Source organism: Loxodonta africana, chromosome 14 (assembly GCF_030014295.1).
Source record: "Loxodonta africana isolate mLoxAfr1 chromosome 14, mLoxAfr1.hap2, whole genome shotgun sequence".
NCBI classification, from domain to species: Eukaryota; Metazoa; Chordata; class Mammalia; order Proboscidea; family Elephantidae; genus Loxodonta; species Loxodonta africana.
Genome location: NC_087355.1, coordinates 81,929,736 through 81,954,532, shown reverse-complemented (window position 1 = coordinate 81,954,532; position 24,797 = coordinate 81,929,736). Strand labels below are relative to the sequence as shown.

At 49.3% G+C, this 24,797-nt stretch overlaps 1 protein-coding gene across 1 annotated transcript; it reads right to left on the bottom strand.

The window, feature by feature from the left end:
- Positions 1-3,848: 3,848 nt before the first annotated feature.
- On the bottom strand, positions 3,849-23,478 carry LOC111750052 (thyroglobulin-like). The gene is made up of 5 exons (XM_064268107.1): positions 23,225-23,478; positions 19,550-19,657; positions 6,522-6,656; positions 5,316-5,506; positions 3,849-4,092 (listed from the first exon to the last, which is right to left on the bottom strand). The coding sequence occupies exons 2-5, from the start codon at positions 19,624-19,626 to the stop codon at positions 3,974-3,976; spliced, it is 522 nt and encodes a 173-aa protein (XP_064124177.1). The 5' UTR covers positions 19,627-19,657; positions 23,225-23,478; the 3' UTR covers positions 3,849-3,973.
- Between the last annotated feature and the right edge of the window lie 1,319 nt (positions 23,479-24,797).

Genomic DNA, 24,797 nt, shown 5'->3' with positions numbered 1-24,797 from the left:
TCTACGCTCCTTAATTTAGCATCAGCTAATTAGTAGCCTTAACTCCGTCTGAAGCCTTAACGCCCACTTGGTACATGACTAACGTGGTCACAGGTTCTGGGCATTAGGATGGAGACATTTTTTGAGGGGGTACCATTCTGCTTACCACAAATAGGAAACTGCAGAGAAAACAAAATCGCTTCTACCCTCTACCTGACACCTCCCTAAGTGCTGCTCCCCCAGTAAACTGAACTTTTTAGGTGAGGGAGCTGAAGATCAGAGAGGTTAAGAGTGGTGCCTATTCTTGACTGGGCACTGGAATCCCCTGAGGCCTGAGCCCCAAGCCAGAAGGATTCTGGGGTGTGGCCTGGGCAGTCTGTAAAAGCTCCCAGGTGATTCTAACAGCCGAAGTTGAGAACCACAGGGCTAAAGGGACTGCCTGGCCCCCTTCCGCTGCTGCTAATAACTAGCAGAGCGTGTACTGCACTCAAACCAACTAGCTGCCATGGAGTTGACTCTGACTCATAGTGGCCCATGAGTGTCAGAGTAGAGCTGGGCTCCATAGGGTTTTTAAAGGCTGGTATTTCAGAAGCAGACCAGCAGGCCTTTCTTCCAAGGCATCTCTGGGTAGGCTGGAAGGAACCTCCAGTCTTTCAGTTAGCAGCCAAGAACATTAACTGTTTGCACCGCCCAGAGACTCTGAGATTGCACCCAGGCCAATCTTGTTTCAAAGCCTCCACTGAGGTTTCGATGAAAGAAAAACTTCTTCCAGGAATCTTCACTCTAAGCAGAGACTGCAGTGAAATCAAAGAAACAAAGCTTTAGCAGTAGAGTTTCAAGCCTGTTTCCTGATGGTAGCAAAAGAACAGCATTGCGTTTAGGGGAGAAAATGAGACAGCATTCATAGGACAAAGCCTGGTGCCTTAGGCTGGATTCTCTAGAGAAGCAAAACTAATGAAGCATATACATCTCTATTGATATCTATATCTATACACGGAGACAGCAAGAGAGAGAGGTTCATCTCAAGGAAATCACTCATGTGGTTGTAGAGGCTGGCAAGTCCCACGTCCGTGGGTCAGGCGTCAGGCTGGAGGCTTCTCTGGACTCATGCAATTAGTTGCAGGGGCTAATGAACATCAAGGCTGGCAGGCAATACGGCAGGCTGCTGGCTCAAGTCCCAAGAATGGGGGTCAGCTGATGATAAGCCAAGGCAGGATCCAGAGTGAGCAGGAGCCAGAGAGCTTTTCCAGAATGTCCACATGCATTGGATATAGGCCACACCCCTAAGGAAACTCCCCTTACAATTGATTGGCTGATGACATCAGATCACATCCTGGAGGTGATTACATTATATCACAAAATGAAAGATAACTACATCATTGCATAACTGCCAAACTACATCCTTACATAACTGCCAAACCACTGAGAATCATGGCCTAGCCAAGTTGACATACAACTTAACCATCACATTGGGTTAGGGTGGGAGACCTGGGTTAGCAGTGCTGCCATTACTGTTCTTTCCAGGCCAGGCTGGAGGGAGCTATGCCAGAAGTGCCTCTGGACACCAAGGCCTCAGGCTATAGACCATGGCAGCCCCTTCCCCTCCTCCCCTCGGACAGTTGGAGCACAGGAAGATCTCAGCCCAGTTGTGGTTGGGGCCAGGCTAGCCCCCACCCCTCCAGGTCTTCAGTCCCATCCACCCTCCACCTCTGGATACCTCAGGAGAGCCGAGCAAAGCTGCTCACGAAGATGGGAAGGCAGGGCACTGCTCCTGGAGCCATTTCTCCCACCCTCTGTCTGAGACCCCCACCCCCGCCTCAGCCTGGATTAAGGGTATCAGCATGACCCCTGATGAACCATGGCCTCTGATGGCCAGGCACCTGTTATCACCTCCAAATGCAGCACCTGACTTCACAGTCCACTCTGGACTGAAGGAGTAAAGAGGTGTGTCAGGCCAACTCCAACCCTGGGCTGAGCAAGAATGGCTCCAGGGATGGGGTGGGTGGAGACCAGCTTGGTCTTGGGAAAGATGGTTAATTATATGACAGAGACTGTCAGTTGTCTACCCAATAACCGTCTACCCTTCATCTCTGCTAACTGAACCCCAGCCATATCTCCTGCTCCAGGGGATAAGCAATGCCTGGTCTAAGCAGATCATGACAAACCCATTCTCCGTTGGTCTAAAAGTGGGCCCACAACTCAGTTCTGCCTAACAAGATGTAAGGGAAATTCTTCTGGGAACTTCTGGGAAAGATTTCCCTCTGAGAAAAGAATGAGGCACTGGAGAAGACCCCATGGCCCCCGGACCTCTTGTTTCTGACACAAGATGCTGTCAGAAGGGGATGTGATGTTTGGGGTTGTGGCAACCACACTGTGTCAGTGAGGTGAGACACCATCCACGCACTAAAGACAGCAAAGAGGAGCGCTGGAAAGAGTCTGGATCCTTGAGGATATTGCTGAGCCGCTGACCAATGCTGGAACCACCTACTGATGGGAGATTCCTTTGATTAAGGCACTTTAGTTGGGTGTTCAGTTACTTGCACAGAATCATCCCAACTAATAGAGTGTACAATGCAGGTTAGAAGCTAATCAGGGCTTTCACTGCTATCACGTTCTGGAGGACATGCAAAGTGGCCCTAGGCCTATTGAAGTCTATCCAGGCGACAGAGAAGTCAGGAGACCTGGGCTGGACTCTAGGATCCTCCACCTCCTCCCCGTGTGAATTTACGCACATCGTCTCACCTTCCACATCTACAAAATGGGGGTGACGACCTCAGTCTACACATTTTCACGAAATCTGGGCTGAACTCAAATGAGATGATGCATGTAAACCCATCTTATGAGCAGCCATGTAAATGGCAGGGGCTGTTAACCGGCTCCACTTGTCTTTATGTTTACTTTGAAGTGGGGGCAGATTATCTGAGAGGCAAGGTAAGCACAGTGCTTACCTGTAGTCAACAATTTCATACTTTTTCACCACATCAAAGATTCTACCTCCAGGTATGGCTGGCATATGTCTCTCCCAACCTTGCAGCACTTTCCTACAGAATCAAAGCTTCTTTTCAAATTTACTATTCCTGACTGGGGCAGATGACCCAATCAGCAAGGTAAGCACAGGATTACTTGTGCTTACTTCCTAATCTGTAGTGAATAATTTCACATGAGTTTCACCACACGAAACCCATGTGAAATTATTCACTACAGATTAGGAAGTAAGCACAAATAAGCTTGTGTTTACCTTGCTTATTGGGTCATTTACCCCTACTTTGAAGTGTGTGTGTGTGTGTGTGAGAGAGAGAGAGAGAAGAGAGTTTTAAGCACAAGTGTCACCATCACAAGTGTGTCCCTTAGGAGACTGAGTGATAAAATCAGCTGCTTATCTGGGAACACAAACCAGCCTAAAGCTGGGGTAATTCTATCTCCATGCGCCCAACCCCTTTCACATTCAACCAAGTCCTGCCAGTTCTACTTCCTAAAGGGTACTGGAATCTGTTCCTTCCCCCCTCTCTACCTTCATTGTCATTACCTCTTCCTAAGATATTGTACCAGCCCGAGCTGGTTGCTCACCTCCGTTCTGAAACCTTCAAGAGTGAATACTATCTAGCACACAGGTGGGGCTGTGTCTCTCTGGGGCTTGCCCTTGATGGGTACCCGTTTCCTGTGTTACTTAACACAGGAAACGGGGACCCATCCACCTGCCCTTCTCTCCTTCTAAAAAGCAAGGTCTTCATTTCCCCAGCACCCGGCCCAGGGCCTCGAAAGAAAACAGCAGCCTGGGATTCAGACCTCAGCACCATGAATACATGACTTGGTGTTGTCCAAGATCTGTCATGAATGAACAAATCAGAGTCACCCACGCCTCCGTGCACATAAACGCTTTATTGAAACTAAGTGGCTGTTTTAGAGAACAAGGTACCCGTGGTGGGCAGCTAAGTCTGGGGTGGGGTTGGCAGGTGGCGACTGGCCAGTGGGCAGAGGAGCTCTCAGAGGCTGGTCACTTGCTGTAGGCCTTGGAGCCTGGCCCTGAGAGGCCCAGGAGGTCTTCCCTCAGCCCAGAGCCCGGCGGCAATTCCTCCTCTTCACTCAGGGCTGACTGCTGGTCGTTGGCTCCATCTGAAAGAGGAGGAGCGAGGGCAGCATGGGACCAGTCCAGGATCATGAGTTCCCCTTCCTAGTCCCTTTCCCTTTGGCCCAAAGAGACCCTCGCTTCTGATGGGCTTTCCCTGCAATGTTCTACTGAGGGCATTTCTGGGGGTGGGGGCACCAGATTCATTGCCTGGCTTTAAGGACATGCTAAGGGTACAACGGGACTTGGATTCATCAACAGAGAGCCAACTGGCCTTGGGAGCTAAAGGCAGAGTCAAGATCCTACAGTGTAGGTTGGACAAGGTCACATCCCTCCCTACTCCAAACCCTTCCCACCTGAAGAACACCTGTCATTCTGAAAACCTCAGCCCAAGCGTCACCTCCCTTGGAAGGCTTCCCATCCCTCCAGGGAGAAGTGACCTCTCCCTCCTTTGGACCCCCACTGGCTTGGGTGCAGACCTCCATCATGGTGCCCAGAAAGCTGAAGGGCATTTACTGGTTGTGTGGCTCACTTCACACTCTGCTGGAAGCTTCTTAAGGGTAGAAGCCCCATTGTGCTTATCCCCACATGCCCAGTGCCTTCATGTGATTCATTTTTTCTCTTTAGCATCTCTGCTACAGGCAAGCCAAGGTGTTCCTGGGTGCAAACCATTAAAGCACTCTGTTGCCAACAAAAAGGCTGGAGGTTTGAGTTCACCCAGAGGTGCCTTGGAAGAAAGGCCGGGCAATCTACTTCTGAAAAATCAGCCATTGAAAACCCTACGGAACACAGTTCTACTCTGACACACACGGGGTTGCCACGAGTTGGAGTCGACTGGTTTGTTTATAGAAGAGCCAAGTTCTCTTCAACAGGAAGAGGTGGAAATGCCCACTTCTCCCCTGGCTAGAATCCTTCCCCAGGACTTTTTATCCAGCCCTTCAAGGGCTGCGAGGAGGAGATTCGAGATCCCCGCCCTCTCTCTACACACCAACCTTCTGGGCTCATACCCCTAATGCTGGCTCCCTACTCAACCCTCCTCGCCCTGACCCCATGACCTCTCCCTGTACCTCTCTCTCTCTCACCTCCCTTCTGTCTGCCAATCAGAATAGGAGGCCCTTGGCAAAGAGGAGTCCCCCAGACTGTGAGCTCTTTCTGGGAAGAGGCCTTGGGTTTGCATCCAATGCGCCACACAGAGGGTTCATAAAAGCTGAGGAATCAGCAACCAGCCCCTCCTACCCTCCACTTGGGCCTCTGCTCCTGGCTGCCCTACCTGCTGATGCCTTCAGAGACTGGATGTACTTGGACCAGAAGGAGCAGTCGGCTTTTTTCAGGCCCTGTCGATTGGGGAGCAGGGAGCTGAACTCCTTATAGCTCTCTCCACCAGCATACGGGAGGAAGTCGGGCCAAGGGGCTGCAAACTCAGGTGCTCTCCGGGAGAACTCATGAGGATAGTTGGGGTTTCTGGAAGATGAGAATAAAGACCATGAGGCAAACCTGTCTTTCCTATTCACATTGGGATCACTTACCATTTGCACTTGGGGTCTGAGGACCAAAGTCGCTTAACTCTAAGTGCCACAGCAGGACTGGAACCCACTCAACCTAGCTTCAGGGACCATGCTCTCAGCTGCTGAACTACAAATCATTAAGGGAAAAGGAAGGCATGAACTCAGGACCAGCAGCATTGCTCATGCCCTAGTATTGCCCTCGGTCTTTCTGAACACGCGTAAGGTGTCCATTTCTACCCTGGTGTCCCTTTAGCAAAGTCCCTGGATGGTGCAAAGGGTTGATGCGTTCAGCTGCTGAATGAAAGGTTGGAAGTTCAAGTCCACCCAGGGGTACCTTGGAAGAAAGGCCTGGTGATCTACTTCTGAAAAATCAGCCACCGAAAACCCTGTGGAGCACAGTTCTGCTCTGACACATGGGGGTCACCATGAGTCAGAATTGACTCAATGGCAACTGATTTGGTTTGGTTTTGAGCATTTTAACTTAATTTGAAAATCCAAAACCGTGGTTCCCAGCTGGGGGTGACTGTGTCCACTAGGGGACATCTGACAATGTCCGAGGCATTTTTGGTTTTCACACCTGGGGGGAGAGGGAGGGGAGGTACTACTGACATCTAGTGGGTAGAGACCAGGGATGCTGCTAAACATCTTATAGTGCACAGGAGAGCCCCACAACATAGAGTTACCAGGCCCCGATGTCAGTCATGCTGAGGCTAAGAAGCCCTAAACTAGGACAATCAAATGTGGTTCAACAAGGAGGTGGCATGATTGGAACTTTCCTTCTTGAAGATTAAATGTACACAAAGGTGGTTTTGACAAGAAGGCGGGACTGATGCAGGGGGACTCATGGCAGGGGACTGCAACCTCTGGGGGAATGGATGAGTCTGTCAATGTGAAACATGGCCTCAGCGTTCAGACTGGGGCGGGCGGAGGGGGACCCTCAATGACAGAATTCAGACACGATGGTCACTCACCCGGATCTGATGAAGTTGGAAAAGTACTGCATGATTTTCAGGGAGAGGCTTTTCTCCTCCAGGGTAAACCGCCCCTCGTAGGTGGGGTAGAAGGGAAGCCCAAAGGCGTACTGCACATCTGTCAGCAGTTCCAGGCTGGGACACAGACAGGAAGAAGAAGCAACAGTTAAAGGAATATTAAACCACTGGGGAAAACCAAATGGGCCGTCTACATGCCTCTCAGAACTTAGACATTTGGTTTAGGATTCCTGTTGAGCGCTTCGTTTAGCAGCGATTCAGCGTGGCCTTTCATCCAGCGGCCTCTTTGTGGACCGCTGCTGAACACCTCTGCTGGTGGAAGCTGAACGCTTAATTCTCATGGAACAAGAAACGACTCTCCAAGACAATGTTCTTTTGCCCACATTACAACCTTGAAATTTAGTTCCATTGAATATTTTTTGGTCAACCATTCACCGAAAAAGGTAACAAGAAAAAAAGCCTGTATTTTGAGCCCCTTTACTCGTCAGGCCCAGTACCAGCCCTTGTTCATGTAAAATTTTCCCTTCACAACTCTTCAAGGTTGACATTTACCCAGGTAGCCAACCCTAGTACAGTGCCTGGAACATAGTAAGTAGGTGTTCAGTAAATACACGTCCAGTGACTAAGCTGAACATCTTGTACACAGCAGGCAAAAGGGAGAAAGGTCTGCAAGCCAGGTGAGTGGTCTGAATGGACTGAGCTGAAGCTGGCACTGGGCGGGGTCCATGAGATGTGGGGGCCGTGGGAGAGAATGTTGTGAGCCTGAAAGAGTGTTCAAGTGAGAAAGCTGGAAGGGATGTTAGATACAACCTCTAATTTCACAGATGAGAAAAATGAAGCCCAGAGAGGTCCCCAGACTTGCACAGAGACACACAGCAAGTAGAACAGCAATGTCAGGTCAGAACGGATGTTTCCTGGAAGGAGGATGATAAGGAAAGGCAGGAGGGCTTGGTGCGACCAGGCCTGGGTCCTGGCTCCTCCTCCTTCAGGCTGGATGACTCCAGCAAGTTCCTGGACTTCCCTGCTTCCCTTCTTCCTCCTCTATGGCATGCTGAGCACCCTGAAGTACCAGGCACTAGGGCAGGCCTTCGACACAGGTGATCTCCAGCGAAGAGCCAGGCCAGAGAAGTTTATGCTCACGTGCATAATTTCAGAAATATAAAGTGACGCCTGAAACACGGGAGGGCCAGGATTCATACCCAGGTGTCCAGGCCTGTTCACTGGGCCCAAGGATCGCTAAAACGCAATAATGATGCAGTCGTAACAGCAATTTAAGATCCATAAAGGGAAAAGGAACACAAAACAAACGATGCCAGGCAGAGTTGTCCGAACTATGGCGATAAAAATACTCTCTCCCATACGCACACACTCGGGAATTCACTAATCCCTTTTCCTTTATCATCCCTGTGACCCTGGAGGTGGTTATCATTACTCCTTATACAGTAGTGGAGACTTAGCCTCAGGGAGGCCATTTTCTGGCCAAAGCCCCTGGCTACTAAATGGTGATCTAAGGACATAAGCTGTCCGCTTCGCTTTGCAGCAAGGGTTTACTCCCCACCAGCACTGGGCTTGGTGGGAGTCTGAGCTTCACCCATGACCACCCTGTGTGCCAGCCCCGAGGAGCCAGGGAGCCAGAGTTGGTCTGGGCCGTGTTTCCAGCTGATTTCCTCCCTACCAGACCCTGCTCACTCTCTGCTCCGTGTGGGAATGTAAAGCAGCCACCCGGTTTCTCAGGAGGCCCTTCTGGAAAGTGGCCGTGCTTGCTATCTATTAGTACAATAAATTTAGTGGCTCGAAACAACACACATGTGCAATCTCACAGGGTGGAGGTCAGAAGTTCCGCACTGGTTTTGATGGACTGGAATCAGATGTCAGCAGGCTGCGTTCCTTTCTAGAAGCCCTAGGGGCGAATCCGTCTTCTGCTCGTTCAGTTTATGGCACAATACACCTCCCTGTGGTGTAGTCTGATCCGGCCTTCTTGCTGGCTGTAAACCGAGGGCCGTTCCCAGCTTCTAGAGGCTGCTGCTTCTGGCCTGCCCCACCATCTTCAAAGCCAGTAACCGTGGGTCAAGTCCTTCTCACGTGGCATCTCTCTGGCACACCATTCTGCCTCCCTTGTCCATTTCTACGAACTCACGTGATTAGATTGGGCCTACCCACATCATCCAGGATAATCTCCGCATCTCAAGGTCCTTAACCTTAATCATATCTGCAAAGTCTCTTTTGCCCTGTAAGGTAACGTATGCACAGGTAATGGAGATTAGGCCTTGGGCGTTTGGGGGACTATTACTCCGCCTTCCCCAAGCGGACTTGTCTACTGCCTCTTCCAAAGAAAGCTGCACTCCAAGCTGTGTGGCGTTGTTGTTAGTGGCCGTAGAGTTGGCTCTGACTCAGGCAACCCCATGCATTATAAAGCAAAATGGTGCCCAAGTCCTGTGCCATCTCCATGATCACTGGCACGTTTGAGTCCATTGTTGTAGACATTACTGAGTGCCTTCCAACCTAGGGGACTCATCTCGGTTGTGATTCTAAGGTTTTCATTGGCTAATTTTTGAAGTAGACTGCCAGGCTTTTCTCCCTACTCTGTCTTAGTCTGGAAGGTCTACCAAAACCTGGCCACCATGGGTGACCCTGCTGGTATCTGAAATACCAGTGACATGGCTTCCAGTATCATAGCAACACACAAGCCACCACAGCACAATAAACTGACAGATGGGTGGTGGAAGTGGTATGGTGAACAGAAGCAAGGTTTCAAGATCAGAGTCCTCAGTTCAAATCTTAGCTCAATCACTTAATAGTTGTGCAGTCTTGGACAAGATGTATAACTTCTCTAGGCCTCCGTGCCCTCATCTATAACGTGGCAACATGGCACGCTTACCTCAGACATAGAATGTGGTTTAGCAATAAAATATTTCAAATCTCGGGCCCAGTGTCTGGCTCATATGCCCATTGCCTTTTCCTTTCCCTGTGAGAGACACATGCCAGGTGGAGGATGGAGGCTTTTAACCTGGAGACCATTATAGGGTTTCAGAGGACCACATGTTCCCTGAAAGTATATATAAAATGTTGGGAAATTATGCATATGTATACCTTTCTTGGGAGAAGCTTTATAGTTTTCAAGATATTCTCAAGAACGTCTGTGCCAGTGTTGTGTTGGTAAATGTTTAACAACTGGCTCTTGTGAGCGGGAAGACCCTGCTCTGTAGCTTTTGCCAATTTCCACAGTGTAAATACTCCCAACATGGCCAACGTCAAGCCACTGAACGTGGAGTTGGGAAGACATGTGCACAATTGGCTCTCACTAGCTGGTGTAAGCCAGATTCCACATACCCCTGTCTGTGACCCTGAAAAAGTCATGAAGCTTTGGGGGAAAGGCCTGGCAGCCCAGCCCATCTGATCTGTTTAATTTGAGAGTCTGTTGTGTATGGGGCTTCTGCTTGTTTTTTCCTTAGCAGGGCTGATCTCTATCAGGATGCTGGAGTTATTTTGAGCAGTTTAAGGCAGACATCTGGAGGAGGAACACCCAGTGGAGCCTGCGAGAGGGGGTTCAGGATCAGGGGACTGAGCCCTCAGCAAGTCTGGGCCCTGGTTGAGTCCCAGGACCCTCTGGAGGAAGAAGAGGGGTTTTAGACTCAGCATCAGCGGAGGGGGACACGGAAGAACACGCAGGGCCCAAGAGGTAAAAGGAGACACTCACTGGCTGAATGGTCTCAGTGCTTGCAGGTCTGGGGCAGATGGTTGATGCATATTGATTTGGCTTCGTTTCTCTACGCTGGGATCAATCATTGATAAATCATATGCTCGAGCCTATCAAGTCATATAAACATGTGGTCAGGCTGGTTTTCTTTAGCTTTGACTTGTCATTTGCTGTTTTCGGTAATTATACTCCTGTTGAACTTTCCTCCAATCTTACATTTACCAGTCCTATGCCCAGGGTACTGTCCCATGGAAAGGCAGGTGGGGGGCCTAAGAAAGTCCCTGGTCCAGCTGGGTAAGTTCAGTGCAAGCCCACTTCCACCACTGACTTCCTGAACCTTGTTTTTTTTTTTTTCTGTTCTTCTGTAAAATGGGGCTGATCATTCCCTTTTCAGCCTCTCATGTGGCATCTTTGGATGCTTATAGATAGATGGTTGCTTTTAGTTGCCCTTGGGTCAGCTCCGACTTAAGACGACCCCGCATACAACAGAATTAAATGTTGCCCAGTCGTGTGCCATCTTTGTGATCATTGGTATCCTTGAGTCCTTGTTGCAGCGACTGTGTATTTTGAGTGCCTTCCAGTCTAGGAGATTCACCTTCCAGCACTATATCAGAAAATATTCTGTAGTGATCCATAGGGTTTTCACTGGCTAATTTTTGGAAGTAGATTGCCAGGCTTTTCTTCCTAGTTTGTCTTAGTCTGGAAACCTGCCCACCATGGGTGACCTGGCTGGTATTTGGAATACCAGTGGCATAGCTTCCAGCATCACAGCAACATGCAGGTCACCACAGTACAGCAAACTGACAGACAAGTGGTGGCATAGATAGATTAACCAAAAACACGCGTTGGCTTGGAGTTGGTTCTGACTCACAGTGACCCTATAGGACAGAGTAGAATTGCCCCATAGGGTTTCCAAGGAGCAGCTGGTGGATTCGAACTGCTGACCTCTTGGTTAGCAGTGGAGCTCTTAACCACTGCACCACAAGGGCTCCATGTAGATAGACAGATAGACAGATAGTGGGTGGAAATTCCTCTCAAACTGTAAATTGCCACTGAAGGAAGAGACAAGGTTGCTGATATTGGTGAACTGATCAGTTCCATAGCTCTGGAGATGGCTCTGGGTGTGTGTGTGTGAATGTGCTTTGTGCTTTGGTTTCAGGATATGAATATAGTTTGGTGCGGACTGTGAACAATGAGCCAGGGATGTCAGGGTTGAGGCCCAAGTTCCTCCATTTACCGAATGTCTGCTGTGTTGGGCTCTGAGTGGGGACTGGGGTAGAAGCTGACTATGGCAGCCCTTCTGTCGGGCTCACAGCCTAGTGGCAAATGGAGAAATGCCAACATTTTTAAAATAAATGCTATGAGCTATGTCACAGAACTATTTACAAAGCACCTTGAGATGAAGGAGAAAAGAGATGGGGTGAGTTTATAGAAAGTCAGAGATAGGAGGTTCTATTGGACTTACGACCTGGAGGTGAGCAGGAGTTTAGTGAATGGATGAGTGGGGAAGGGAGAGTACTGTGGGTAAAGACTTAGGACATGCCATGCCGTGGAGATGGGGTGTGCGCTTTGTGAGGAAACTGACCAGTGAGGTGGGGTGTGTGCTTTGCATGGAGGCCGACCAGTGAGGTGGGGTATGTGCTTTGTGAGGGAACTGACCAGCGAGGTGGGGTGTGTGCTTCGTGAGGAAACCGACCAGCGAGGTGGGGTGTGTGCTTCGTGAGGAAACCGACCAGCGAGGTGGGGTGTGTGCTCTATGTGGAAACTGACCAGCGAGGTGGGGTGTGTGCTCTGCATGGAGGCTGACCAGCGAGGTGGGGTGTGTGCTCTGCATGGAGGCTGACCAGCGAGGTGAGCTCTGTGCTTTGCGTGGAGACTGACCAGTGAGGTGGGCTCTGTGCTTTGTGTGGAGACTGACCAGTGAGGTGGGGTGTGTGCTCTGCATGGAGGCTGACCAGCGAGGTGGGCTCTGTGCTTTGCGTGGAGACTGACCAGTGAGGTGGGGTGTGTGCTTTGCATGGAAACTGACCAGCGAGGTGAGCTCTGTGCTTTGCGTGGAGACTGACCAGCGAGGTGGGGTGTGTGCTTTGAGTGGAGACTGACCAGTGAGGTGGGGTGTATGCTTTGTGAGGAGACTAGACCGGCGAGGTGGGGTGTGTGCTTCACGTGGAGATTGACCAGCGAGGTGGGGTGTGTGCTGCGTGTGGAGACTGGACCAGCAAGGTGGGTTGTGTGCTTTGCGTGGAGACTGGGCACAGAGAAGAAAAGACAGAGGGGAGTTGGTTCTGGCGTAGTCATAGGCCCCTAGCATTCTGGGCCTCGTGCAGAGAAGTGAGTAATTCTGAGGAGTGAAATGGGGATATTTCCTTGTCCAAGAAAATCAAAAGTATGGGAATCACTAATGACATGATGTGAAGGTGCTTCCATCTCTAATCCTGTTATAGGTATGAGAACTGAATCCAGAGGAATTGAAGGCCACATCTTTCAGGGGATGGGGAACATTGGAGGTCTCTAAGTCCCAAGGCACAAGTTACATTTATCTTTTAGAAAGCTCGCTGGAGTAGTGTGGGGAGGAAGACTAGAACTGAGAAATCGTCAAGTCGCTGCCTTTGTCCAGAATACTGGCTCTTTTTACATGGTGCTCCCCAATCTTACCTTTCAGCCATCTTGCTCACCTCAAATCCCACCTGGCCATGCTGTGGGTTTGCAGAGAACTCAGTCTGTATTCCTGCCAGCAAAAAGCCATATTTCCAAAAAGATTCATGGCACAAGCTCTTGACTTGGGCTCTGCTCCCAGGGTCAGGGAACCATTATTCATGGATGTTTGGAGCCAACTGGACACAATGACTGAGGCTCAAGGCCCCACCGAAGCGATGGTGGGAGTTGGGGAGTTGGGCTGAGGCTGGTATCCCCTCAAGGTGGGGACTAGGAGTGGGTAGGACCTTTCTTGATATAAACAAGCCATACTTTTGCATTATGGAGGTCAGGTTTCTTACTGATAATGGGGTCAAGAGGCTGATGCTGGGGACAGGCCTGGTATTGCAGTCCATCTGATTGCAATGATTTGCAAGCCTGTTGGGTCCGAGGACTTTGTCCCTGTTTTTCTCTATGCAGGAGGAAGTTTGTTGTCCTCATCCCCACAAAATACACCCCTTTCTTATCTCTAGCTGGCATCTCTAGATAACTTCCTCCAAAGGAAATCAGGGAACAGCAAGGAACGGAAGTACTAGGGCTTCCCAGGCATTTTCCTATGGGCTAAAAAAAAAAAAAAAAAAAGTAAATCAGGACCTAAATTTTTTTTTTTCTTTGGCTAAGGAACTGTCAAATAGCTTATGAATAGAAGCTGTCATGGATTGAATTATGTCCCCCCAAAAATGTGTGTATCAGTTTGGCTGGGCTATGATACCCAGTGTTGTGTGATTTTCCTATATGTTGTAAATCCTGCCTCTCTGATGTTAATGAGGGAGGATGGGTGGCAGTTGTGTAAGTGGGGCAGGACTCAATCTAAAAGATTGGATTGCGTCTTGAGGCAATCTCTTGAGATACAAAAGAGAGAAGCAAACAGAGAGATAGGGGACCTCATGCCACCCAGAAAGCAGTGCCAGGAGCACAGCGCGTCCTTCGGACCCAGAGTCCCTGCAGAGAAGCTCCTACTCTGGGGGAAGACTGATGAGAAAGCCAACACAAAGGAAAAGCCTTCTGCTGGAGCTGATGAACTTCTAGCCTGCTTTATGGTGAAGAAATAAACTTCCCTTTGTTAGAGCCACCCACTTGTGGTATTTCTGTTATAGCAGCACTAGGTGACTAACACAGAAGCCTATAGGCATGCTCTCATTGGGCAAACTCTAAGATGCAAAAGTTCAGATCTGCCTACAAATTAATCAGGAAGCAATTGCATGTTTTACAAATGGCTTTACAGAAGGATTTACTATGCAATTCTTAAAAAAAAAAAAAAATTTAGGTCCTGATTTACATTAAATGATACAATCCCACCTCTGGCCACAAATGTCATACCTGTGTTATGTCCGTAATTCCCTAAAGCCAGCAGAGCTGTGTGAAATATTGTTTTGCCGTACAGCTGAAGCTTCAACTGATGGCCAGGAAGAGCCTGAACACTTGGTTCCCTCCATAAGACATAATAACCGCTGCTCAGAAAACGCTGAGTCTTCCTGCTTCAACGCATCTGTTCTCACCAGTGAGGCTGTGTGTTTACCACGAGGTAAACATGTTCATGCCAGTTGTATTTGTTGTTGTAGTAATATCTTTTAATTAAATCAACCAAATATCATGTAGATGCCCCACTTCCAAGAAACCAAAACTGGAAATCACAGTCTATGATTTACATTTATGGTTTTACAAGAAATCCAAGGGAGAGAACTATAAAAATCCACCACCAACTTTGACCTTGCCTCAGAAGAATGAGAAGTGAATACGTACTTTTATGGTTAATGTTAAAACAAAATATTGAAGGTGTGTTGTTGTTGTTAGATGCCATTGAGCTTATTTTGACTCATAGTAAACCCATGCAACAGAGTAGAACTGCCCATAGGGTTTTCTAGGCTGTAATCTTCACTGAAAGTGAAGAGGACTTGAAGGACTTACTGATGAAGATCAAAGACCACAGCCTTTGGTATGGATTATACCTCAACATTAAGAAAAGAAAAATTCTCATAGCTGGACCAATAAGCAACATCATGATAAATGGAGAAAGATTGAAGCTGTCAAGGATTTCATTTTACTTGGATCCATAATCAACATCCATGGAAGCAGCAGTCAAAAAATCAGAAGACACATTGTGTTGGGCCAATCTGCTGCAAAAGACCTCTTTAAAGTGTTGAAAAGCAAAGACGTCACTTTGAAGACTAAGGTGAGCCTGACCCAAGCCATGGTATTTTCAATCGCGTCACATGCATGCGAAAGCTGGATAACGAATAAGGAAAACAGAAGAAGAATTGACACCTTTGAACTGTGGTGTTGGTGAAGTATGTTGAATATACCACGGACTGCCAAAAGAGTGAACAAATCTGTCTTGGAAGAAGTACAACCAGAATGCTCCTTAGAAGCAAGGACGGCAAGACTGCATCTTGCGTACTTTGGACATGTCATCAGGAGGGATCAGTCCTTGGAGGAGGACATCATGCTTGCTAGAGAACAGGGTCAGCAAAGAAGAGGAAGACCCTCAATGAGGTGAACTGACAGAGTGGCTGTAACAATGGCTCAAGCATAACAATTGCGAGCATGGTGCAGGACTGGGCAGGGTTTCATTTTGTAGTACATAGAGTCACCGTGAGTCAGAACCAATTCGACAGCACCTAACAAATACAACAATTTTTACAGGAGTAGATTGTCTGATCTTTTACCGGAGCAATCCACTGGGCGTTTTTGAACTGGAAACACTTTGGTTAGTAGTTGAGTGCTAAACTGTTGTGCCACCACGGCTCCTCGTTTAAGGTGTACACCTATCTTAATTATTTTTCATAAGTTCTCATTTTAATTGACTTTCCTGATTAACTGACCATCACACTGGATAACAAGGTTTCTATTCTATATTCCATGTTAAATGACACTGAGTTTTAGTGAGCTGTGTTTTGGGCATGAATGAAAAGACCAAGGTGCATTCTATATAAGATGCCTCCTTAAAAATCTCCAATGCCTTCCCATCATACCATCACACTCAGATGGAATACCTTCTCATTTCCTGCCATAGCCTAGAAACTCCTACATGATCTATAAGACCCTGCCCTTTCCTTCTCATCTACAACCATCCTCTTCCTCTCCAACAGGCTCCAGCTGGCTTGGCCTCCTTCTTTATCCTCAGACATGTCCAGCTCTTTCCCACCTCAGGGCCTTGGCATTGGACGATCACCCTGTTGGGACTGCTGACCGCTCAGTTCTTCACAAGGCTCATACCTTCTCATTCCTCAGTTCTCAGCTCAGATGTCACCTTTTCAGAAGGTTCTTCCCAAACCTCCAATCTCAAGTAGTCTCTGACCCTACTTTCCACTGACCAGAGCACCCTAGTGTTCCCCCTTTTTAGCAGGTCATCTGAGCTCACTCTGCTGAGTTATATGTGTATGGCTATCCCTGTACCCCATCTCTAGACAACCATCTCTCCCAGCCACATTTCAGAGTTAATCCCAGGACAGCAGGTCTTCTCTGCCTTTCTGGCTGCTCCAACCCTGGTATCTAAATGAGTCACTTGGGCATAGAAGACATTCAGTAAATATTTGCCAGATAAATGTTGAAGAGGGCAGATAGCATAAACCCCAATATATCATGGGATTGGAGTGCTCAGTTTCAGAAGATGATTTATTTCCATGTTTATTGGGAAATAATCTTGTGAATCACACAGAATGTAGCCAGGTCAAGGGACCCAATTCAAGAATTCACTGCTTAATATTTTCTTTGGTTTGCTAATTCTAACAGACTCACCAAGACAGTCAACCAAAAAGATAATATTTTGAATCTGGAATGTTAAAGTCCCCTGGAATGCATAGAAATGTCTAGAATGCAAATGTTTTGAGTCTAGAATTTACTGCTTTGTTTTCCAGAGTTGAGACAAACTGTAAAGAAGGAACACTGCTGCCTTTTGAGTTATCGTGATATTTTCCTCTCGGAGTCTTATTTTCTGAAGGGAAAAATAACCCTAGCTACTGGATATTGAACATTTACAATGTGCCAGTTGTTTAACATGCATTATCTTGAATTTTCAGCACCATACTATACAGCAGATATACTCATTTGATAGGTGACAAAATGCTTCCAAGTGCAAACAGCTTATAAATGGAAGAGATGAGATTGAAACCCTAGTTGGCTTAACTTTAAAAGATGTGTTCGTCCACTATCCAGAGCGGCCACTCCCAAAATTAAAGAATGGCTCAGCATCTTATAGAGCCCTGGTGGCACAGTAGTTAAGAACTTGGCTGCTGATCAGAAAGTCGGTGGTTCGAATCCACCAGCTACTCCTTGGAAACCATATGGGGCAGGACTACTCTGTTGAATAGGGTTCCTATGAGTCAGAATCTACTCCAACAGCGACAGGTTTGGTTTGGGCTTGGTCAGCATCTTATAAGGGAGCCCAGGTAGGTGTTTAATCCCAAGAGCCCCACTCCACCCCACAATTCAAAGATAACTCAAATCCTACCCGTTGGGACGTGGGAACAGCATCCTAGGACCCTGTGGATAAAAAGCTTTAGAATAAGGACAGGACACAATTCAAGCAAGAGAGCCCCCATATAGCTTCATGATTTCAGTTTGTCTCCTCCCACATCCACTATGCCTATTCTTTCCCTACAGGAGGTTAGCCCTTGATTTCAGGGATGAAAGGCACAGAAATAACCTGGGTGGGACAGGACAACACTGTTCTGTGATCAATTAGCAACAGTCTAAGAAAGTGGTAATTTCTTGTGTTTTGTTCGCCAGCCATTGCCAGGAGACCTAATGTATGCTAGCAGAAATGGAGGCACAAGACAGATGGCGAGAAATGCAAGCACACACGTATATTTTAAGTATGTAGATTTCAGCCAGAAATAAATGAGGAGTGTGACAGCTCCAGGGTGAGAGAGATGTCTTTTCGGGTAGAAAAGATAAACTTGCCAACAAGTTAAATGAGTTAGTTTCTGGGATTCATTCATTGATTCAAGTATCTCCTACATTGTTGTTGGTGGTGGTGGTTGTTGCCGTTGAGTTGATTCTGACTCATGGCAGCCTCATGTGTACAGTGTAGAACTGTTTCATAGGGTTTTCAAGGCCATGACCTTTCAGAGGCAGATGGCCAAGCCTTTCTTCTGAGGTGTCCCTGGGTGGGTTCAAACCGCCAACCTTCTGGCGAGTAGTCAAGTGCTTAGCTGTCCGTGCCATGCAGGGACTCAGATGGCACCTTTTTGTGATCATGGTGGGGAGAGAAAACCTACATCAGAAAGTTGTCAAGAATGCTTTCTGGTGGACAAGAATAACAAGACACTCTCAGCACTTACTGTTTGCCAGGCAACGTCTATATACAAATTATCACAATAATTCTCTGTGGTAGGTACTGTTATTATCTCCATTTTTCAGATGAAGAAACTCAGTCACCAAGGAGGCTAAGTGACTTGCCTTAGTCACCAAGCCAATAAAGCTCAAGGTGGGTTTCTAACCATGATACTTGGCGCCAGAGCCCCCGATCTTAACCATGACACTCTTCCGCTTGTATACAAGTAGCAACATCACTGCCTATAAAAATGTTTTGGTGATGTTAAGTGTCTCTCTCCTCTAAAAATGGTAGAACGTGAGAGCTGGAAAGTTCTACCATTAAAGGGACTAAGCACAGTAGTTTAGCACACCTATCTACACTGCAAAACCCTTTCATCACAGGGATTTTTACTCGACGCTTGGCGCCCTGGTGGCACAGTGGTTAAGAGCTCGGCTGCTAACCAAAAATTTGGCAGTTCAAATCCACCAGCCACTCCTTGGAAACCCTATGGGACAGTTCTACTCTGAAGAAAACCCTGTGGATCACAATGGTTCAAGCCCACAATAGATCATGGGGATGGTGCAGGAATGGGTAGCATTTGGTGCTGGGCATGGTGTCACCATGAGTTGGGGATGACTCCATGGCAACTAACAACAATAACAAAAAGGTGTACGCACATTTTTAAGGCTTTTGATGAACTTGCTGCAAGAGTATTACACCCTTTGTTATAATCTCTGCCCTAAAAGGAAGGCAGAGAACCAGGAAGAACTGGTGCTGAGCAGGAGCTCCTGAGAGCCTGGCATTTGGGAGATGCTGCCAAGGGTTATTCTCAGTGTAACTTCCCACACTGGCCTCCCTGGCCATGAGGGGCTACAGACCACTGGATTACAAGGGCTCCTTACATCGCCACCCAAACCAGATGGCTCTCTTCATCGTCCCTCTCTCCCGCACAGCAACTTTCAGAACCTTGCTGGCATTTCTTCTCCCCCAAACCTGGAGGGAGTTGTTTGACTCCAGAAGGTAGACCAGCTTGAAACCATAAATAGTTCTAAGAAGGGAGACCACATGTCTTACTGGAAAGTTCTAGGGTCAGAGAAGTCATGGGTCACTGCTCTATAACTAACCAGCTACTCTTCTTGGAGCAATCATGCTCAACTCCTTGGACTTCAGGCTCCTCATCTGTAAAATAGTATAATCATTCCTACCCTACTGACCTCACGTGGATTCTGGGCATTTTTGTGAACTGCCATATAAACTGAATAATCCCTTCAAGGGAGCCAGGCAGATCATGGGTGCAGTGATAGGGATGGCTGCCAGGTGCCTTTGTTTCTCAAGACCCACTTGGCCACTCAACCCCCTTACCTGCTGCGGTCATAGCTTCCAGGAACGTGGTACATGAAGACATTTCCTCGGGCCCGTCTTGCCCAGTGGCTGGCCATGTCGATCACAGGGCAGGTGATGAAGTAGTCCCTGGTGAAAGGAGGGTGAGGAGGAGTCTCGTTACGTGTAACTCTATGGACAACTGTGCCAGCTGAAGGCTGCCCACAGACTAGGGGTCCCTCGGCCACCCAGGCCCCCTGCACAGGCCTGCAGATAACCCCTCCCTGCATGTCCCAGAACACCTTTCCAATGGCTCCACCACCTCTGGTGGCCAGACGGCAGGTGGGGTTGGAGGACCTTTGCCCACTTTGGTTTAAGGCTGGCCACGATCACCAGCTGGTGTTCCCAGCTGTGGTGCAATGGATCACTTTTGTGTGGCCTTTCTCGCCATGGTCTTGTAACTCCCACCCAAGTGATTGGTCGGGACTGTGCAGATACAGTAATTGGGGCCTAATGAAGGGATTAGTCAATTTTGCCATCCCACTGGGCTTGAGATGAGCCATTCCACTACCAAGGAAGAATAGCCAGGAGGGGAGAGCATGCCCTTTGGACCCAGGATCCCTGTGCTAAGATGCTTCTGGAAATAGGAGACAGAGACAGATAGAGCTTGAGAAGGGATGGCAGAGAAAGGACAGCAGGAGACAGCATAAGGGCTTCCAGGCCCATGCAGTGAGAAAGCTGAGTGCCTTCGGGCAGGAAGCTTGCTGTCGGAGTAGAGTGCCCCTGGGCACTTACTGGCAGAGCTAGAGCTCTCTAACACTTGCCCAAGCAGGGCAGAGGCCTAGGTCCAGAGAGAGGTGTGCCTGTAAGCACAGCTGAGAAGAGGCCACCCTGATGGAAGAACTGTATCCTGAGTGTGCCTGAACCTGAATTGTAACCTGGTACTTCCTTAACAAACCCCATAACTGTAAATGTTGTCTGTGAGCTCTATGTGGCCATTGCAATGAATTATTGAACCCTGTAGAGAGTGCCATGGGAGGTACGGTTGGTGTCAGAACAGGTAAAGATGGCAGAGGGAGGAGGCATGTCTGACCTGCGCCTCATAGAAATCAGCCTTGGGCTGTTGGTCTTGAGTCTCCTTCCTCCTTGTGAAGCTAGACGGGGTCAGACAATGCCCCCATGCCATTTTTACACCAGCGGACCATTTAGGGTCAAGCAACTCATGGGATAAACATCTTCCCTGAACATTAGTTTGACTTAAAGATTTGGGGGCAGAGAATTTTAAAGCAAGATGAATATAGAGATACCCTGGAGCAGAACATGAAACAAGTCTGCATTTTAAAAGAAGACAGAGACTTCAAGGTTATTTTGTGCACAGAGGCCCTTAGGCCAGCAAGTCTCAACTGGGGGTGATTTTACCCTCCCCACCCCTGGAGACATTTCTGATTGTCACGGTTTGAGGGTTGAGGGGTTTCTACTGGCATCTAGTGGGTGGAGGCAAGGGATGCTGCTAAACACCCTACGATGGACAGGAGAGCCCCACAACAAAGAATTGTCGGGTTCCAAACATCAGTAGGGCTGAAATTGAGAAAGCCTGCCTCAGACTCCCAGGATTTCACATTTGCTCCACCACTGGGAGTAATTTGATGACTAAATACGGAAGCACCAGCTCACTGCAGTGACAACCTGTGTGTTGTAATGCCAAGGGTGTGTGCTTTCAGGAGCAGCAGGCCTGAGCTAAAACCAGGGGACCTGGTTGACCTCTGCCGGCCAGGCTTTGAATCTCACCTGCATTGCCGAGTCAGGACAAGACCCCCACCTGTCCCGCAGTGTCCTTGAATCTCACTCACCCCAGCTGAGACATGGTGGCAACAGGCCCCACCCTGCAGCAAGTCAGAGTGGCCAAGTCTGACCCCAGGCGTGAAGGTCATTCAAGGAGGAGCATCGTCCCCACTTTTCTGCAGGGTAATTTGAGTGCCCTTGGTAAGTCTGCAGGGCGGCCCCAGTGTTTACAGAGAAGGCTACAAGGTAGGGCGGGATCTGTCTCGGGGGGCCCAAAAGGGCAGAGGAAGGAGCTGGGCTTCACCTCCTGGCTCCCCTGAGGAGCTGTGAGCAGGATAGTGGTGGCATCAGACTTTTGGGAGCAGGTCGCACAAGGGCAGCCCTGTGGAGGACAACTGTGGATAAGACAGGAGGCCATGAGCCTGAGTATGACCAGGAGAGAGAGTCTGCCTCCCCCACGAAGCCTGTCTAGGTTACCCGCCTCATCAGACCCAAGCCCTCACCCCAGGTTGTCCTCAAAGCCAGTTCAGGTTTTCTGAGTTTGTTCTATGACACCACTCGGAGCCAGTCCTGACTTACTTATAAGCTTCTTGGGGCCAGGGACTTGGATATCTGTGAGTTCACAGGGCGTAGCCAAGGGCTGGACCTCCATAAATAGCTGTTGGCAATTTGGTTTGAAGCTGAGCTCTTCTCTAGAGGGAAGATTAAAGCCTTTCTGGTCCCCAAGACCCAAGTGGGCTGTGCAAGGTTTTATTCTGAGCTAGTAGTACTCGGATTGGAAACCACAGACTCCTGGTACGGGTTCTAAGCCATGAGGTTGATCTGAAGCCCCTTGCTGCCTGCCCCTTCCCAGCAGGGCGCAGGTCAGCAAAGGCATCTGAGCCATGACATTTGGTTCTGTCCCCAGAGACAGAGGCAAAGTGTGGACCTCCCAGAGGGAGAGAAAGCAGAGTCGTGAGATGCTGAAACCCCCACCACGTTCTTCCCACCTAGGCGGGGGCCTTGCAAAGGGACTTGAGAGCATGTCACAGGGTCTGTGAGGGGTTCAATGGTGACACGAGAGCTGGAGTGCCCTCTGCAGTCTCACCCCCAGGGGGCTCTTAGGAGGAGAGAGCTGGAACCCTGGTTATTTCTGTATTTCCACCCAAAACCACTTCTTGAGCATCTGCTGTGCACACGTAGAAGGCACAGTTCTCAGCCCAGTGGTCTCAAGGAGTGCTGGGAGGCGGGAGCGCCCTGACACCTGCAGTGTGGGTGGGGGCGTGCAGGGAGAGAGGGACCCTGGGCCACAGCAGGGTTTGGGGGAGCAGCCTGGAACCTCTCTTGGGGGGCGCTGGGGGAGGCTTCCTGGAGCAAGACAAGCTGGAGCACCCGAGCATAGCAAACAGCCCCCCATGGAGCTACGTTGGGAGCCTAGGTCTGTGCTTAGGTCAGGCACCAAAGCTCCCCCGATCCAGGCTTCAGTTTCCCCATCTGCAAAGTGAACCCTGGCTACACCCAGGCAGCTTGGGCATCCATTGCCCTTTTAAAGCCTCCTCACGGGCCCGGGGCGCTGCGGGTTGAGACCACGGGCCGGATGAACTCAAGGGCCCTTGCTGCTGTTAGTTGCTGTCCGGTGGATTCCAACTCATGGCCACCATGAGTGTGAGGGCCCTCAGATCTCACAGCCTTTGCTGAGCTGCCTCATGCATGGTGTACTATGGGTGCCTCTGGCAAGTGTGCTGTCTCTTCCTTCTAGAAGAGCCAGGGTGGCCTGGCAGCAGGGTCCACCCTGCCTGTCCTCTGGCAGGTGTTCACCACACTTTGCAGAGGGAAGAATAACGATGAGGAAACCAAGCACACAGAGTCCCATGCCCTCCTTCCTCATTCGTGATCGGAACGCCTACTGGACTGACACCGATCGGGCAGCAGAGCCCCCTCCCTCTGCTGGCTCACCTGGTGGCGTTCTCCAGGGCCCGGGAGAAGGAGGCGTAATCGTCCTCAGAGTGCTCCAGGGAGTAATACCACGTGGCAGCGGCCTCCACCCTGGTATCTCCACCCTCGCCGCCCAGGGAATTCTGCAGCGCCTGATAGAAGGCAGTCTTGCTGCTGGTCCTACCTTGACTTTCCTCAAATTGCTGAAAAATAGACACACAAGTTCCCCAGTCAGATTCTGAAAGGCCTGAGTCAGTACAGCTCAAACCGTCGGCCTAAAATCTTCTCTCCGGGAGGCAGTGGGATGGGGTCTTAAGCGCGTGGGTGCTGGAGGCAGCCGGCCTGGGACCGAATCCCAGCTCTGCTTCCCTCTAGCTGTGTAGCCTTAAGCAAACTGCTTACCCCGGTCTGCCTTAGCTTCCCCACCCAAACAATGGATACAATGGGTGTACCCTTCTGCACTGGGTTATTAAAAACCAGTACCAGTGGCCCTCAAAGTAATTCCAACTCACGGCAACTTCTTGTATGTCATAGGAGAACTGTGCTCCGTGGGGTTTTCAATGGCTGATTTTTCGGAAGCAGATCTTTCTTCAGAGGTGCCTCTGGGTAGATTCGAACTAGCAACCTTTAGGTTAGCATTTAGCTTGTTACTGTTTGCACCACCCAGGGACTCCATAGAGTTATGTAAGGACCAAGAGGCCTAATGCATGTGAACTACTTAAAAGGGTGCTGAACAAATGGTAGCTATTATTGCAATTTGATACCAGGTCCCACACCTGCTTCTCACTGGCTCTGCCTGGGCTCCTGTCTCAGCTGGTTCCTGGGTGGCCAGGATCTGGTTTTGGTAGAAGGGCTACATTCAGCTTCATTCTTTGATTCATTCAGCATGTGACTGTCTTACGTGCACTGCGACGCTGATACTCAAGGCCTTCACTTAGGCCAACTGCACGCCATGCTGGGAAAGAGCGGGGAGCACGCTGATCAAGCCCTCTGCTCTCAGGGGGCTCATGCCCTAGTGGGCGGAGAAGGGAAAAGAGCAGAGAATGGACAGTCCCTCAGGGGGCGGGAGCCATGAAGAGAAAGGGACAGAGGAGCTCTTTACATAGGATAGTCACTGTAGGCATACAGCTCTCTGGATGGGAGTGTCCTGATGGGAACCTCATTCATTCATTTATTCACTCACTTACTCATTCATTCTAATCCTGGCTTCCTGCTGCCTGGACTGGGAATCTAAGTGGATCATTTCCCTCCCCCAGGACTCAGCTTCCTCATTTCTGAAGACAGGAGCTGGGGGCGGAGCACCAGGGAGGCAGCTCCAGAGCAGGAGGCCCAGGCCCCTAGGCCCCTGGGCAGCTCAGGCTGTGTGTTTACATATTTCTAGGATCTTATGAAAACAGGGAAATGTGCTTATCAGCACACTCAGGCTTGTTTAGATTGTTTCTCCAAACGTTTCCAAGCATATAGAGTCTGCGAGTGGAATTCAGAAAGTAGTCTTTACTGGGGAGGGCAACTTCTTAGATGTCTTTCAGCTGCCCCAGGGGCTCCTGGTGCTGATCTCGGCCTGGCCTAATAAATGGGGACTGGGCTGTAGTCG